Genomic DNA, 17,772 nt, shown 5'->3' on the forward strand with positions numbered 1-17,772 from the left:
ACCTTTCCAGAGAGGGAAAAAAAAAATCTCCACGGATTTCTGATCCTCAAGCTGTACATTTGTCAGATTCCTGAGGATATTTATGACCAACGGCGCTATCGGTGGAATTCCAGAAATACCCGCCGGAGAGGAGGCTCAGGGGACACTTCCTGACGATTCCAGGGAGGAATTTCTGCATCTTCCTCACCCAGGGGTGCCCAATTCCCGCCGGGAAGGGTTCCCTGGTTCTCATGCCAAAGCCAATGTGTCCCGCGTGGTTCCATTCCTTGGAGAGAGAAATAAAGGATTGTTGGAAGCTCGGGAGTGTCTGGGCTCTTCCCAAAGGGTATGGAGAGGAAGGGGGCTGGGAAAGGAGGGTCCCGATCCCCTGGGATCTCGGCTTTGCTTCCAGTAATTCCCTTGGGATTGGGAAAGGAGGGTCCTGATCCTCTGAGATCTCAGCTTTGCTTCCAGTAATTCCCTCAGGATCTGGGGAAGGAGGATCCCAATCCCCTGGGATCTCGGCTTTGCTACCCGTGAGGATTGGGAAAGGAGGATCCCGATCCCCTGAGATCCTGGCTTCGCTTCCTGTAATTCCCTTAGGATTGGAAAAGGAGGGCCCAGATCCTCTGGGATCTCAGCTTTGCCTCCAGTAACTCCCTCAGGATCTGGGAAAGGAGGATCCCAATCCCCTGGGATCTCAGCTTTGCTACCCGTGAGGATTGGGAAAGGAGGATCCCGATCCCCTGGGATCCTGGCTGTGCCTCCCGTAAATCCCTCAGGATCTGGGAAAGGAAGATCCCTATCCTCTGGGATCTCAGCTTTGCCTCCAGTAATTCCCTTGGGATTGGGAAAGGAGGATTCCGACCCCTTGGGATTTTGACTTTGCATCCAGTCCCTCCCTTGGGATCAGGAAAGGAGGGTCCTGATCCTCTGGGATCTCAACTTTTCTTCCTGTGAGGATTTGGAAGGGAGGATCCCAACTCTCTGGTATCTCAACCTTGCTTCCAGTAATTCCCTTGGGATCAGGGAGAGAAGAGTTCTGATCCTCTGGGATCTCAGCTTTGCTTCCCATGAGGATTGGGAAAGGAGGATCCCGATCCCCCGGGATCTTGGCTTTGCCTCCTGTAACTCCCTTGGGATCAGGAAAGGAGGGCCCTGATCCTGCGGGATCTCAGCTTTGCCTCCAATCCTTCCCTCAGGATCCGTGAGAGGAGGATCCCAATCCCCTGGGATCTCAACTTTACCTCCAGAAATTCCCTAGGGATTGGGAAAACAGGATCCTGATCCTCTGGGATCTCAGCTTTGCTTCCAGTAATTTCCTTGGGATCTGGGAATGGAGGATTCTGATCCCCAGGTTCTCAGCTCCTTCCCTTGGGATCTGTGGGGGTGAAGGGCTGGGAGAGAAGGATCCATCAATCCATGTCTCCATCCATCCATGGATCCATCAATCCATCCATCCATCCATCCATGCATCCACCCATCCATCCATCTCTCCATCCATCCATCCATCCATCCATCCATCCATCCATCCATCATCCATCCATCCGTCCATCCGTCCATCCATCCATCCATGGATACATCCATCCATGGATCCATCCATCCATGGATCCATCCATCATCCATCCATCCATCCATCCATCCATCCATCCATCCATCCATCATCCATCCATGGATCCATCCATCCGTCCATCCATCCATCATCCATCCATCCGTCCGTCCATCCATCCATCCATGGATCCATCCATCCGTCCATCCATCCATCATCCATCCATCCATGCATCCGTCCGTCCGTCCATCCATCCATCCACTCATCCATCCATCCATCCATCATCCATCCATCCATCCATCCATCCATCATCCATCCATCCATCCGTCCATCCGTCCATCCATCCATCCATCCATCCATGGATCCATCCGTCCATCCATCCATCCATCCATCCATGGATCCATCCATCATCCATCCATCCATCCATCCATCCATGGATCCATCCATCATCCATCCATCCATCCATCCATCCATCCATCATCCATCCATCATCCATCCATCCATCCATCCATCCATCATCCATCTCTCCATCCATCCATCCATGCATCCATCATCCATCCATCCATCCATCCATCCATCCATCCATCCATCATCCATCTCTCCATCCATCCATCCATCCATCCATCCATCATCCATCCATCATCCATCCATCCATCATCCATCCATCCATCCATCCATGGATCCATCCATCATCCATCCATCCATCCATCCATCCATCCATCCATCCATCATCCATCCATCCATCCATCCATCCATCATCCATCCATCCATCCATCCATCATCCATCCATCCATCCATCCATCCATCCATCCATCTCTCCATCCATCCATCCATCCATCCATCCATCCATCCATCCATCATCCATCCATCCATCCATCCATCCATCCATCCATCCATCTCTCCATCCATCCATCCATCCATCCATCCATCCATCCATCCATCCATCATCCATCCATCCATCCATCCATCCATCCATCCATCCATCCATCCATCCATCCATCTCTACACCCTTTAACCCCGCCCCATTTTCCATGCCTCAATTCCCGATGGAAATTCCGGGATTGTCCCAGTCCCAGGACTCCAAGCTCAGCCCCCTCCAGCATTTGGGGACACAAAACATTCCCAAGGGATCCTGAGGGATCCACAGGGGCAGATCCAGGGATCCAGAGGAGCCTCCAGGCAGATTCCTGAGGGATTCAGGGATCCTGAGCCATTTTTTTCCCTCTTAAAGCGATTAAATTTTCCCTGTCAGCCGAATCCCAAATATTTACAATCCATCGGAGCGGCTCCAGATTCCAGCCTGGCTCTGGGTGATCGTGGGGGAAGCTCATCCCAGGAGCGGGAGGGAAGGTTGTTATCCTGGCGGGAAACAGGGAAAAAATTGGGGAAAAATCAGCGAAAAAAATCGGGGAAAAATTGGGGAAATCCAGGGATTATTGGGGAAAAAACAAAGGAAAATTTGGGCCACATTTCTGTCCCTCCTAAGGTCACATTTCTGTCCCTCAGGGCCACATTTTGATGTCCCCTGTTAGGCCCATGCTCTCGTCACCTCCAGGGTGACATTTCTGTCCTTCAGGGCCACACTTCTGTCCCTCAGGGCCACATTTTGGTGTCCCCTCCCCTTAGGGCCATGCTCTTGTCCCCTCCAGGGTGACATTTCTGTCTCCCAAGGTCACATTTTTGTCCCCTCTGGGGCCACATTTTCGTGTCCCCCAGGGTCACATTTCTGTCCCCCCCGGGGTCACATTTTGGTGTCCCCACTTAGGGCCATGCTCTTGTCCCCTCTCTGGGTCACATTTTGGTGTCCCTCAGGGTCACATTTCTGTCCCCTATAGGGCCACCTTTCTGTCCCCCAGGGCCACATTTTGATTTGACATTCTGTCCCCCCTTAGGGCCATGCTCTTGTCACCTCCAGGGTCACATTTCTGTCCCTCAGGGTCACATTTTGGTGTCCCCCCTGAGGGCCATGCTCTTGTTCCCTCCAGGGTCATATTTCTGTCCCCTATAGGGCCACCTTTCTGTCCCCTCCAGGGCCACCTTTCTGTCCCTACCCGGTGACACATTTGGGTCTCTCCTGAGGCCACTTTCCTGTCCCCCCCTCACATCCCCATTAGGGTCACACCTTTATCCTCACAGGGGCCACATTTCTGTCCCCCCTTAGGGCCACACTCTTGTCACCACCAGGGTCACATTTTTGTCCCCCCCCCAGGGCCACACTCTTGTCACCTCCAGGACCACACTTCTATCCACCCCAGGGTCACATTTTGGTGTCCCCCAAGGTCACATTTCTGTCTCCCAGGCTGACATTTCTGTCCCCGCCAGAGTCACATTTTGGTGTCCCCCCTTAGGCCCACACTCTTGTCACCTCCAGGGCCACATTTCTGTCCCCCGGGGTCACACTTCTGTCCCTTAGGGCCACATTTTGGTGTCTCCCAGGGTCACCCTCTTGTCCCCTCCAGGGTCACGTTTCTGTCCCCTTCAGGACCATATTTTGGTGTCCCCCAGGGTCACATTTCTGTCCCCCAGGATCACATTTTGATGTCCACCTCTGGCCATGCTCTTGTCCCCCCCAGGGCCACATTTTTGTCCCCCCCAGGGTCACATTTCTGTCCCCCCTGCCCCTCCCTCAGACGATTTCCCCCTCCCCACTCTGCCCAACCCCCAGGCATGGGAAGTGTTAATCCCATCCTGGTCCTGGCCTTGGTGAAATCCTTGGATTGGGAATTCCCATCCCCAGGCATGGGAAAGGGTGCAAAAGGGCTGGAAAATGGATGGAAAAGGAATGGGAAAAGAGATGAAAAAGGGGTGGAAAATAGATGGAAAAGAGGTGGAAAAGGGGTAGAAAGTGGGTGGAAAAGGAATGGAAAAAGGGGTGGGAAAAGGGATTGAAAAAGGGGTGGGAAAGGGTTGGGAAAAGAGTGGGAATGGGGTGGGAATGGGGTGGAGAAAGGGGTGGGAATGGGGTGAGAAAGGGAAGGAAAAGGGCTGGAAAAGGGGTGGAAAAAGGGGTGGAAAAGGTACGGAAAAACAATTCATCACCGGTTGTGGGGGAGGCCCAGGAGGGAACAGGGGGTCAGAGAAGCTTCCTGGGATTATCCCGGGCAGGTTTATCCTGGGTTTATCCTGGGCAGATTTATCCCGGGTTTACCTGGTCAGGTCTTTCCAGACAAATTTATCCCAGACAGGCTTATCCCAGGTAGGCTTGTCCCAGTCAGGTTTATCCTGGGCAGGTTTATCCCGGGTTTATCCCAAACAGGTTTATCCTGGGCAGGTTTATCCAGAGTTTATCCCAGCAGATTTATCCCGGGTTTATCCCAAACAGGTTTATCCCAGATATGTTTATCCTGGGTTTATCCCAGACAAGTTTATCCTGGGCAGGTTTATCCAGGGTTTATCCCAGCAGATTTATCCCGGGTTTATCCCAGACAGGTTTATCCCAAACAGGTTTATCCTAGACAGGTTTATCCCTGATTTATACCAGGCAGGTTTATCCCGGGCAGGTTTATCCTGGTTTATCATGGGCAGGTTTATCCTGGGTTTATCCCAGACAGGTTTATCTCAGGCAGGTTTATCCCGAGTTTATCCTGGGCAGGTTCACCCCAGACAGGTTTATTCCAGGTTTATCCCAGACAAGTTTATCCTGGGCAGGTTTATCCAGGGCAGATTTATCCCGGGTTTATCCCAGCCAGGTTCAATCCCAGTAGGTTTATCCCAGACAGGTTTCTCCCGGGTTTATCCCAGACAGGTTTATCCCAGACAGGTTTCTCCCAGGTTTATCCCAGACAGGTTTCTCCCGGGTTTATCCCAGACAGGTTTCTCCCAGGTTTATCCCAGACAGGTTTCTCCCAGGTTTATCCCAGACAGGCTTCTCCCGGGTTTATCCCAGACAGGTTTCTCCCAGGTTTATCCCAGACAGGTTTCTCCCGGGTTTATCCCAGACAGGCTTCTCCCGGGTTTATCCCAGACAGGTTTCTCCCAGGTTTATCCCAGACAGGTTTCTCCCAGGTTTATCCCAGACAGGTTTCTCCCAGGTTTATCCCAGACAGGCTTCTCCCGGGTTTATCCCAGACAGGTTTCTCCCGGGTTTATCCCAGACAGGCTTCTCCCGGGTTTATCCCAGACAGGCTTCTCCCGGGTTTATCCCAGACAGGTTTCTCCCGGGTTTATCCCAGACAGGCTTCTCCCGGGTTTATCCCAGACAGGTTTCTCCCGGGTTTATCCCAGACAGGTTTATCGCAGTCAGGTTTATTGCAGTCAGATTTATCCCGGGTTTATCAAAGCCAGGTTTATCACAGAGAGGTTTATCCCAGTCAGGTTCATCCCAGGTTTATCCCGGGCGGGCCCTGAGGGTCCCGAATCCCGGGAATAGATCCCGGCAATCCCGATCCCCGTCTGACAGCGCCACCTGCCGGGTGCGCGGGGACACGGGGGGGGGACACGGGGGGGACAAGGGGGCGGTGGCACGGGGACAGGAGCCACCGGGACAGAAATCCCGGGACAGAAATCCCGGGGCAGAATCCCGGGACAGAATTCCAGGACAAAACCCAGGGACAGGATCCCAGGGCAGAATCTCCAGAACAGAATTCCTGAGACAGAATTCCCGGGACAGAAATCCCGGGACAGAATGCCCAAGACAGAAATCCTGGGACAGAATTCCCGGAACAAAATCCCCAGAACAGAATTCCTAGGACAAAGTTCTCTGGACAGAATTCCAGGGCAGAATCTCCAGAACAGAATTCCTGCGACAGAATTTCCAAGATAAAATCCCCGGGACAGAATCCCCAGGACAGAATTCCGGGACACAATTCCCGGGACAGAATCCCATGACAGAATTCTCAAGATAAAATTCCCTGGACAGAATTCCCGGGAGAGAATTCCCAAGACAGAAATCCTGGGACAGAATTCCCGGGACAGAATTCCCAGGACTGAATTCCAGGATGAGAATTCCCGGGAGAGGATTCCCAAGACAGAATCCTCGGGACAGAATTCACAAGATAAAATTCCCGGGGCAGAATTCCCCGACAGAATTCCTGGGACAGAATTCCCGGCAAAAAATTCTGGGACAGAACCATCGGGACAGAATTCCAGGGACAAAATTCCAGGGACAAAATTCTCAAGATAAAATACCCGGGACAGAATTCCCAGAACAGAATTCCCGGGACACAATTCCTGGGATCGGCGGCACCGGGGTGAGGGCGTGGTTATGCAAATTAGGGGGCGTGGCTTCCCAGACCCCTTCTACTGCTCTATGGGCGTGGCCAGCTCGATCGGGGGCGGGGTTTTTTCATCAGGGGCGTGGCCAGGGGCGTAGCTCACATTCGGCTGAAGGGGGCGTGCTTGGTGGGCGTGTCCCCGGTGTGGGCGTATCCGGGGGCGTGTCCCCATATGTGGGCGTGTCCGGGGGGGCGTGTCCCCCTGTGTGGGCGTGTCCGGGGGCGTGTCCCCCCGGTCGGCCGTGCCGTGGGGGGGCCATGGCGTGGTCCCGGTACCAGCTGGGCCTGGCCGCGCTCATGCTCCTCACCGGCTCCATCAACACCCTGGCGGCCAAGTGAGTCCCCCAAAATACCCCAAAATCCCCAAAATCCCCCGGGCCCCGCCCCGCCCCCCTCGGTGTCGCGGCTGTGTCCCCGTGAGTGGCCTTGGGGACCCCCCCGGGGCTTTGGGGTCACCTCAGTGTCCCCACCCCTAATGACGGGATCCTTTTTGGGGGGGATCCGGCTCCTTTTGGGGTCGGGGAAGGAATTTGGGCTCCTCCAGCCCATTTTGGGGTGGAGCCCCCCCCGGGTGCCCGTGCGGCTCCTCCCGCTCCCCAAAATCCCGGGAGTGACGTCATTGCCGACCCGCGGCCGTCCCAAAATGTGCCCGGGCAGGGCGGACGTGCCGGGCCGGCTCATCCCGGCCGATCCCAGAGGGATTCCAGCCGATCCCAGCGGATCCCGGCCGATCCCAGCTGATTCCAGCCGATCCCGGCGGATTCCGGCCGATCCCGGCCGATCCCAGCCCCGGAAAGGGAAACTGAGGCGGAGGGGACACGTGAGGTCCCAAAAAAGCCTCTTGCGACACCCCGGGAATGAGTCAGCCCCGAATCTCCCGGGATTGGCGGAAAACCGCGATGGGAGGGGTCCCTGGGGGGTCGGGGGCGTTCCCGGCTGGATTTGGGGGGGCCCGGGGGACATTCGGGGTCTGTGGAATGGGAAATCCTCATCCGAAGGGTCCTGCTTTGGCCAGAGGGCGGTTGGAGCAGCCAAGAAAAGGGGGATTTACCCCACATTGGGGCTGGGGCATCCAGCGATTTTATGGATCTGGTGTTCCTCAGGATCCGGCGTTTTGGGGACAGGGGGTGTCCCATTCCTGTGTTCCTCAGTCCCAGATCCGGAGTTTTGGGACATGGGGTGTCCCGTTCCCGGTGTCCCATTCCCGGTGTCCCATTCCCAGTGTCCCTTTCCCGTGTCCCCTTCCCGGCTGTCGCTCAATCCCGGGATCCCACATCCAGATTTTTGGGACATGGGGTGGACCATTCCCAGTGTCCCTTTGCCGGTGTCCCGTTCCCGGTGTCCCAATCCCAGTGTCCCTTTGCCGGTGTCCCGTTCCCGGTGTCCCAATCCCAGTGTGCCATTCCCGGTGTCCCGTTCCCGGTGTCCCGTTCCCGGTGTCCCAATCCTGGTGTCCCATTTCCGGCTGTCACTCAATCCCGGGATCCCAGATCCGGATTTTTGGGACATGGAGTGTCCCGTTCCCGGTGTCCCATTCCCGGTGTCCCGTTCCTGGTGTCCCGTTCCCGGCTCTCACTCAGGATCAGGATTTTTGGGACATGGGGTGTCCCATTCCCGGTGTCCCAATCCCAGTGTCCCGTTCCCGTGTCCCAATCCCGGTGTCCCCTTCCTGGCTGTCACTCAATCCTGGGATCCCAGATCCGGATTTTTGGGACATGGGGTGTCCCGTTCTCGGTGTCTCGTTCCCGGCTGTCACTCAGGATCCGGATTTTTGGGACATGGGGTGTCCTGTTCCCGGTGTCCCGTTCCCGGTGTCCCGTTCCCGGTGTTCCGTTCCCGGCTGTCACTCAATCCCGGGATCCCAGCCAGGGCTGCTCAGGCCGGGACAGGCCCGGCGGTGTCACCTTCCCTGGGGACATCCCGGCCCCGGCGGTGTCACCTGGGGGCGCTGCTGTCCCAGGGCACGGCCCCGAGTCCCGGGATTTGGGGATGATCCCGATCCCGATCCCTCCCAGGTGGGCCGACAACTTCAGCGCTCCCGGCTGCGATGGGAAAGAGGAGCACAAATTCCAGCACCCCTTCCTGCAGGTGAGATTCCCGATCCCAGCCCCATTCCCGATCCCAACACCCCTTCCTGCAGGTGAGATTCCCAGTTCCAGCCCCGTTCCTGCAGGTGAGATTCCCGACCCCAGCCCCATTCCCACAGGTGAGATTCTCAATTCCATCCCCATTCCAAATTCCAGCCCCATTCCCAGTTCCAACCCCATTCCCAATTCCAGCCCTGTTCCCGATTCCAATCCCTTCCTGCAGGTGAGATTCCAGATCCCAGCCCCATTCCTGATCCCAGCCCCGTTCCCAATCCCAGCACCCCTTCCTGCAGGTAAGATTCCCAACCCCAGTCCCATTCCCGTTTCCAACCCCATTCCTGATCCCAGCCCCATTCCCGATCCCAGCCCCATTCCCGATCCCAGCACCCCTTCCTGCAGGTGAGATTCCCAGTTCCAGCCCCGTTCTCAATCCCAGCCCCATTCCTGATCCCAACACCCCTTGCTGCAGGTGAGATTCCCGATTCCAGTCCCATTCCCAATTTAATCCCCATTCCTGATCCCAGCCCTATTCCCAACTCCAACCACATTCCTGATTCCAGCCCCGTTTCAAATTCCAGCCCCATTCCCAATTCCAATCCCTTCCTGCAGGTGAGATTCCCAATTCCAGCCCCATTCCTAATTCCAATCCCATTCCTATGGGATGGAGCTGATTCCAGCCCCATTCTCGGCTCCAGCCCCATTCCCAATCCCATCCCCATTCCCAATTCCATCCCCATTCCCAATTCCAACTCCATTACTGCTTCCAATCTCAATCCTGCAGGTGATCCCCCTTATTCCAGCTTCCAGCCCCATTTCCTACTTCCAAAGCCATTCCTGTAAGTGACAATCCCATTCCAGGTTCCAGCCCCATTCCTACAGGTGAACCCCCTTTTCCAGTTTCCAGCCCCCGGTCCTACACCTGAACCCCATTGTTCCCCTTTCCAGCCCCCTTTCCTACAGCTGATCCCCCTTTTCCAGCTTCCAGCCCCATTCCTACAGGTGAACCCCATTATTCCCGTTTCCAACTCCCTTTTCTACTGCTGATCCTCCTTTCACAGCTTCCAGGCCCATTCCTACAGGTGAACCCCATTATTCCCATTTCCAGCCCCATTCCTGCCAGTGATTCCCCCATTCCAGCTTCCAGCCCCATTCCTACACATGAACCCCATAATTCCCATTTCCAACTCCCATTCCTACATGTGAACCCCCTTTTCCAGTTTCCGGCCCCCATTCCTGCAGATGCAGCCCATTATTCCCATTTCCAGCCCCCATTCTTACAGGTGAACCCCATTATTCCTGTTTCCAGCCCCCATTCCTGCAGGTCATCCCCCTCTTCCAGTTTCCAGCCCCATTCCTAAGGTGATCACCCCGTTCGAATTTCCAGCCTTCCTATTCCAGCTTCCAACCCCATTCCTACACATGAACCCCATTATTCCCATTTCCAGCCCTCTTCCTACACATGAACCCCATTATTCCCATTTCCAACCCCAAATCCTACACATGAACCCCATTATTCCCATTTCCAGCCCTCTTCCTACACATGAACCCCATTATTCCCATTTCCAACCCCAAATCCTACACATGAACCCCATTATTCCCATTTCCAACCCCAAATCCTACACATGAATCCCATTATTCCCATTTCCAACCCCAAATCCTACACATGAACCCTGTTATTCCCGTTTCCAACCCCAAATCCTACACTTGAACGCCATTATTCCCCATGTCCCCCAGGCCGCCGGGATGTTCCTGGGGGAATTCTCCTGCCTCCCGGTGTTCTACCTGCTGCGCCTGCGGGATCGGCGCCGCGCGCATCGGGATCGGGATCGGGATCGGGATCCAGCCCCGGCCCCAGCCCCATCCCGACCCTTCAACGCCCTGCTGTTCCTGCCCCCCGCCCTGTGCGACATGGCCGGCACCAGCATCATGTACGTGGGTGAGTCCGCCACGCAACCCCCTCAAATTGCGGAATTTCAGGGAATTTCTGTAAGTTTCCGTCGGGTCCTGAGCGCTTTTCCCGCCGTTTTTTCCCGCAGCTTTGAACATGACCAGTGCCTCCAGCTTCCAGATGCTCCGGGGCTCCCTCATCATCTTCACGGGGCTGCTCTCGGTGGCGTTCCTGGGCCGGCGGCTGGAGTGGAGCCACTGGGCGGGAATCGTGCTCACCATCCTGGGGCTGGCGCTGGTGGGGTTGGCGGATCTGCGCGGGAACCCCGGCGGCACCGGGCACGGGCTGGCCGACGTCATCACCGGTATCCCGGGAATGCCGGGGCATCGTGGGAATCCCGGGAATGCCGGGACGGTGGGACACGGGCTGGCATCACGGGAATGCCAGGAATGCCGGGGCAGTGGGACGCGGGCTGGCATCACGGGAGTGCCAGGAATGCCAGGGCATCCCATGGCATCACGGGTATCCCAGGAATGCCAGGGCAGTGGGACGCGGGCTGGCCGATCTCATCACGGGTATCCTGGGAATGCCGGGGCAGTGGGGACACAGGATGGCATCAGGGGTATCCTGGGGCAGTGGGAAACAGGCTGGCATCATCACGGGTATCCCGGGAATGCTAGGGCATCGTGGCTATCCCGGGAATGCCAGGGCATCCCAGGGCATTGAGGCTATCCCAGGAATGCCGGGGCAGTAGGACACAGGCTGGCATCGCGGGTATCCCGGGAATGCCAGGGCAGTGGGACACAGGATGGCATTGTGGGTGTCCCGGGAATGCCAGGGCAGTGGGAAACAGGCTGGCATCGCAGGAATCCCGGGAATGCTGGGGCAGTGGGACACGGGCTGGAATCGCGGGAATGCCGGGACGTCCCAGGGCATCGCGTCTATCCTGGGAATGCCAGGGCAGTGGGACACAGGCTGGCATCGCAGGAATCTCGGGAGTGCGGGGGCAGTGGGACATGGGCTGGCATCACAGGAATCTTGGGAATGCTGGGGCAGTGGGACACGGGCTGGCATTGCAGGAATCTCGGGAATGCTGGGGCAGTGGGACACAGGCTGGCATCGCAGGAATCTCGGGAATGCTGGGGCGGTGGGACATGGGCTGGAATTGCGGGAATCCCGGGAATGCCAGGGCAGTGGGACACAGGCTGGCACTGCGTGTATCCCAGGAATGCCAGGGCAGTGGGATGGCCTTGGGATGGCAGGGTCACTCTATAGGATGGCGGGATCACTCCTTGGAACTGGGAGGGATCACTCCTTGGAATGGTGGGATCATTCCTTGGATTGGTAGCATTGCTCCATGGGACTGAAGAGGTCACTTGTTGGAATGGTGAGATCACTCCATGGAATGGCAGGAAAACTTCTTGGGATGGCAGGGTCACTCCTTGGGATGGTGGGAAAGGTCCTTGGAATGGCAGGTCCACTCCATGGGATGGCGGGATCACTCCTTGGGATGGCAGGGAAACTTGGAATAGTGGGATCGCTCTTTGAATGGTGGGATCACTCCTTGGAATTGTGGGATCCCTCCTTGGGATGGCGGGATCACTCCTTGGAATTGTAGGATCCCTCCTTGGGATGGCGGGATCACTCCTTGGGATCGCAGGAAAACTTCTTGGAATGGGGGGGTCACTCCTTGGGATGGTGGGAAAGGTCCTTGGAGAATGTCAGGGTCACTCCATGGAATGGCAGGAAAACTTCTTGGAATGAGGGGATCACTCCTTGGGATGGGGGAATCACTCATTGGGATGGCGGGATCGCTCCTTGGGATCGCAGGAAAACTTCTTGGAATGGGGAGATCACTCCATGGAACTGAGGGGGAAACTTCATGGGATTGGGGGATCACTCCATGGAATGGCAGGAAAACTCCTTGGAATGGCGGGGTCACTCCATGGGATCGTGGGAAAACCTCTTGGAATGGTGGGACCATCCCTTGGAATGGCAGGGTCACTCCTTGGGATGGTAGGAAAGGTCCTTGGAATGGCGGGGTCGCTCCATGGGATGGCGGGATCACTCCTTGGGATGGCGGGAAAACTTCTTGGAATGGGGGGATCACTCAATGGAAATGGGGGGGAAGCTTCTTGGAATGGCAGGGTCACTCCTTGGGATGGTGGGAAAGCCTCTTGGGATGGTGGGATCACTCCTTGAAATGGAGTAATCACTCCATGGAATTGGGGAGGTCACTCGTCGGAATGATGGGATCACTCCATGGAATGGCGAGAAAACCTCTTGGAATGGGGGAATCTCTCCTTGGGATGGGGAGATGTCTCCATGGATTGGTGAGATCACTCCTTGGATTAGTGGGATCACTCCTTGGAACTGGGGGATCATTCCCTGGAATGGGGGGATCACTGAAGCACAGACAAACTAATTAAAGTTGGAAAGGAGGGAATGAAGGGCGTTTATTACATCACAGGCACGAGCAGAATATTGGAATATTTTCCCACACCATTTGGGAAGTCACAGACTCCTGCTATTTATCCAGAAAGGTTTTACATATTCACATGGTTTTTAAGGGCACATAATGCATATTCATTACCTGTATTATAATCAGCTGAATATTCATTACGGCTGCATAATTGTTCTCCCTTAATTGGGGTCGGTGGGTTTTGAAATGAGGGATGGGCATACGGGAGGAAGAAAATCATCTTCCTCACTGAACTCTTCACCCACGGCCAGTCGGACCTTTTGGCCTGCTGGTCACAGTCTAAGCCTGGCCTAACTCTTGGATTATTCTTAAGGCCAGGATTTTTATGGCTCCTGCCCTTTTACCATGCTCCATCCATCCCCCGTCGCTTGGAATTTTACTTTTCCTGATATTTTTGTTACTCTTTAACCAGAGTACGTGATCCCTGCTAGCAACATTTCTAACTTAACTCCTTAATTTATTTAAAACCTTAACTAAAATATTCAGTCTTTTACTGTCTTAATTATAGTTCCAGCCAGCTCTTCAACTCATCTGCACTTTTCAATTAGCCTAATTACATTTCTAGCTGGCCCCTGGACTCATCACTCCTTGGAATGGGGGGAAAACTTCTTGGAATGGGGGAAATTCACTCCTTGAAATGGGGGTGTCGTTCCTTGGAATGGGGGGGGGGGGGGGTCACTTTTCCCCCATTTTCCTCCTCTCTTCCTTTTCCCTCTTTTCCCTGTTGTTTTCCCTGTTATTATTCCTGTTTTCCCTGTTGTTTTCCCTCTTGTTTTCCCTGTTGTTTGCCCTGTTGTTATCCCTGTTGTTTTCCCTGTTGTTATCCTGGTTTTCCCTGTTCTTTTCCCTGTTTTCCCCTGTTGTTTTCCCCATTTTCCCTGTTGCTATCCGGGTTTTCCCTTTTGTTATCCCAATTTTCCCTCTTGTTTTCCCTCTTATTATCCCAATTTTCCCTCTTGATTTCCCTGTCGTTATCCCGATTTTCCCTCTTGTTTTCCCTGTTTTCCCTGTTGTTATCCCTGTTTACCCTTTTCTTTTCCCTGTTCTTTTCCCTGTATTCCCTGTTCTTTTCCCTGTTATCCCAGTTTTTCCTGTTGTTATCTCCATTGTTATCTCTGTTTTCCCTGGTTTTTCCCTGGTTTTTCCCTGTTGTTTTCCCAATTTTCCCAATTTTCCCTGTTGTTATCCCTGTTCTTTTCCCTGTTATCCCAGTTTTCCCCACTTTTTTCCCTTTTTTTTTCCTTGTTGTTTTCCTTGTTTTCCCTGTTGTTATCCCTGTTTTCCCTTTTCTTTTTCCTGTTTTATCCCAATTTTCCCTGTTGTTTTCCCTGTTGTCCCTGTTGTTATCCCAATTTTTCCTGTTATTATCCCTGTTATTTTCCCTGTTGTTATCCCTGCTTTTTCTTTTCCCGGTTCTTTTCCCTGTTGTTATCCCGGTTTTTCCTGTTGTTATCCCTGTTGTTTTCCTTGTTTTCTCTGTTCTTTTCCCTGTTGCTATCCCGGTTTTCCCTGTTGCTATCCCGGTTTTCCCTGTTTTCCCAGGTGACCTCCTGATCCTGCTGGCCCAGGCCATCGTGTCCATCCAGATGGTGCTGGAGGAGAAATTCATCTTCAGCCATGACGTGCACCCGCTGCGCGCCGTGGGCACCGAAGGTCCGTGATTCCCTTAAATCCCAGAAATCCTGGGAATCCTCAACAGTGGGAATCCCATGAAAATACCATGGCTCATCCCATGGGCATCTCCTGCAGAAATCTGGGAATTCTCAGATTGGGATTGGGATTGGGATTGGGATTGGGATTGGGATTGGGATTGGGATTGGGGCCCACAGCTGGTGCTCCCAGAGCCTCTGCCCCATTCCCAGGGGATTGGGATGAGATTGGGACGGGATTGGGATTGGGATTGGGATTGGGATTGGGATTGGGATTGGGACTAGCTCTGGAGCCACAGCCGGCTCTCCTGGAGCGTCTGCCCCATTCTCAGGGGACTGGGATGGGATTTGGGCTGGGTTGGAATTAGGATTGGGATTGGGATTGGGGCCACAGCCAGCTTTCCTGGAGCCTCTGCCCCATTCCCAGGGGATTGGGGCTGGATTGGGATTGGGATTGGGATTGGGATTGGGATTGGGATTTGGATAGGAATTGGAATTGGAATTGGGACTGGGGCCACAGCCAGCTCTCCTGGAGGCTCTGCCCCATTCCCAGGGGATTGGGATGGGATTGGGGCTGGATTGGAATTGGAATCGGATTGGGATTGTGATTGGGATAGGGATTGGAAGTGGAATTGGAATTGGGACTGGGGTCACAGCCAGCTCTCCGGGAGTGTCTGCCCCATTCCCAGGGGATTGGGATGGATTTGGGGCTGGATTGGGATTGGGATGGATTTGGGGCTGGATTGGGATTGGGACTGGGGCCATAGCCATCTCTCCCAGAGCCTGTGCCACATTCCCCGGGCAATTCCACGGAAATCCCGATTCCCCGCAGGTCTTTTCGGCTTCTCCATCCTGGCGCTGCTGCTGGTGCCGCTGTCCTTCATCCCGGCGGGGCGGCTCTCGGGGAACCCCCGCGGGGTCCTGGAGGATCCCGCGGACGCCTGGTGCCAGATCCGCCGGGAGCCCCTGATCCTGGCGGCGCTGCTGGGCAACATCGGGAGCATCTCCTTCTTCAACTTCGCGGGGATCAGCGTGACGCGGGAGCTGAGCGCGACCACGCGCACGGTGCTGGACAGCCTGCGCACGCTGCTGGTCTGGGCGCTCAGCCTGGCGCTGCGCTGGGAGCGCTTCCACGCCCTCCAGATCCCGGGATTCGCCCTGCTCCTGGCCGGGGCCGCGCTCTACAACGGCCTGCACCGCGCGCTGCGGGGCGCCCGGAATACCGGGAATGCCGGGAGTGACCCACAGGAGAGGGAAGCGCTGCTGGGAGGGGATGGGGATGGCGGCAACATCCAGGGATGAGCGGGTGTTCCTTGGGATTGGCGTCCCGGGGATTGGGATTGGGAATTGGCCCTGCAGGGAATGTCGGCTGTGCCGGCTTTTCCCGGTGGGATATGGAACCAGAGTTGGCTCTCCTGGAGCCTCTGCCCCATTTGTAGGGATTGGGGTGGGAGTAGGACTGGATTGGGATTGGGATTGGAATTGGGATTTGGATTGGGATTGGGAATGGGATTGGGAATTGTCCCTGCAGGGAATGTCAGCCAGGGGTGAAGAGGCTGTGCCGGCTCTTCCCAGTGGGATACAGACCCTGAGATGACTCTCATGGAGCCTCTGCCCCATTCCCTGGTGATTGGGATTGGGATGGGATTGGGATTGAGATTGAGATTGGGTTTGAGGCTGGAATTGGAGTGGTTTGGGGCTGGAGCCACCCATTCCCCAGCCCATGTTCCCAATAAAGCCCCTCTGCTCATTCCATGGGGATCTCTGGTGGGGATCCTGCAGAAATTTGGGAATTCTCAGGGATGGCAGAGGACAGGGACTGTCCCCCAGGGTGTCCCAGCAGGAATTGTCTCTGGGAATGTTCCCAGGGGTTGGGACTGGGAATTGTCCTTGCAGGGAATGTTGGCTGTGCTGGCTCTTCCCAGTGGGATATGGAACCAGAGTTGGAGCTCCTGGAGCTTCTACACCATTCCCAAGGGATTGTGGTGGAATTAGGACTGGATTGGGATTTGGATTGGGATTGGGAATTGTCCCTGCAGGGAATGTCAGCCAGGGGCGGAGAGGCTGTGCCGACTCTTCCCAGTGGGATACAGACCCAGAGTTGGTGCTCCCAGAGCTTCTGCCCCATTCCCAGGGGATTGAGATGGGATTGGGACTGGATTTGGATCGGGATGAGTTTGGAGCTGGATTGGGATTGGGATTCAGGTGGGTTTGGGGCTGGATCCACTCCCTTCCCAACCCAGGTTCCCAATAAAGCCACTCTGCCCATTCCGTGGGGATCTCTGGTGGGCATCCTGTGGAAATTTGGGAATTCTCAGGGGTGGCAAAGGACAGAGACTGTCCCAGCAGGATCTGCCTTTGGGAATATTCCCAAGGATTGGGACTGGGAATTGTTCGCGCAGGGAATGTCAGCCAGGGGTGGAGAGGCTGTGCCGGCTCTTCCCAGTGGGATACGGACCCTGAGACGGCTCTCATGGAGCCTCTGCCCCATTCCCAGGGGACTGGGATGGGATTGGGATTGGGATTGAGATTGGGTTTGGGATTGGGGTGGGATATGGGCTGCATCCACTCCCTTCCCAGCCCATGTTCCCAATAAAGCCCCTCTGCCCATTCTGTGGGGATCTCCAGGGGAAACCTACAGAAATTTGGGAATTCTCAGGGATGGCAAAGGACAGGGACTGTTCCCCAGGGTGTCCCAGCAGGATTTGCCCTCAGGATCCACATCCCAAAGAGTGGGACTAGTAATTGTCCCTGCAGGGAATGTCAGCCAGGAGTGGAGAGGTTGTGCCGGCTCTTCCCGGTGGGATACAGAGACAGAGGTGGCTCCCCTGGAGCTTCTACCCCATTACCAGGAAATTGGGATGGGATTGGGGATGGATTGGGATTGGGATGAGTTTGGGGTTGGATTGGGATTAGGACTGGGGC

At 55.3% G+C, this 17,772-nt stretch overlaps 1 protein-coding gene across 2 annotated transcripts; it reads left to right on the top strand.

Annotated features, from left to right (window-relative positions):
- The first annotated feature begins 6,986 nt into the window (after positions 1-6,986).
- SLC35F6 (solute carrier family 35 member F6) lies at positions 6,987-17,772 on the top strand. 2 transcript variants are annotated; one of them, XM_058802063.1, is made up of 7 exons: positions 7,012-7,076; positions 8,757-8,829; positions 9,052-9,121; positions 10,563-10,764; positions 10,865-11,080; positions 14,741-14,851; positions 15,680-17,772. In XM_058802063.1, exons 4-7 carry the CDS (start codon positions 10,572-10,574, stop codon positions 16,147-16,149), a joined length of 990 nt encoding a protein of 329 aa, XP_058658046.1. In that variant the 5' UTR covers positions 7,012-7,076; positions 8,757-8,829; positions 9,052-9,121; positions 10,563-10,571; the 3' UTR covers positions 16,150-17,772. The 2 variants fall into 2 exon arrangements, with proteins under 2 accessions (XP_058658045.1, XP_058658046.1); XM_058802062.1 differs by lacking the exon at positions 9,052-9,121 and having other exon boundaries at positions 6,987-7,076.

Source organism: Ammospiza caudacuta, chromosome 3 (assembly GCF_027887145.1).
Source record: "Ammospiza caudacuta isolate bAmmCau1 chromosome 3, bAmmCau1.pri, whole genome shotgun sequence".
Classification (NCBI taxonomy): Eukaryota; Metazoa; Chordata; class Aves; order Passeriformes; family Passerellidae; genus Ammospiza; species Ammospiza caudacuta.

What these genes read in the sequence shown, in the direction of transcription:
- SLC35F6 (XM_058802062.1), top strand. Translation starts at nt 7,000, where the DNA reads ATGGCGTGGTCCCGGTACCAGCTGGGCCTGGCCGCGCTCATGCTCCTC. An exon ending in ATCAACACCCTGGCGGCCAA is followed by an intron (nt 7,077 to 8,756) that starts GTGAGTCCCCCA and finishes GATCCCTCCCAG; the next exon opens with GTGGGCCGACAACTTCAGCG. An exon ending in GCGCGCCGTGGGCACCGAAG is followed by an intron (nt 14,852 to 15,679) that starts GTCCGTGATTCC and finishes GATTCCCCGCAG; the next exon opens with GTCTTTTCGGCTTCTCCATC.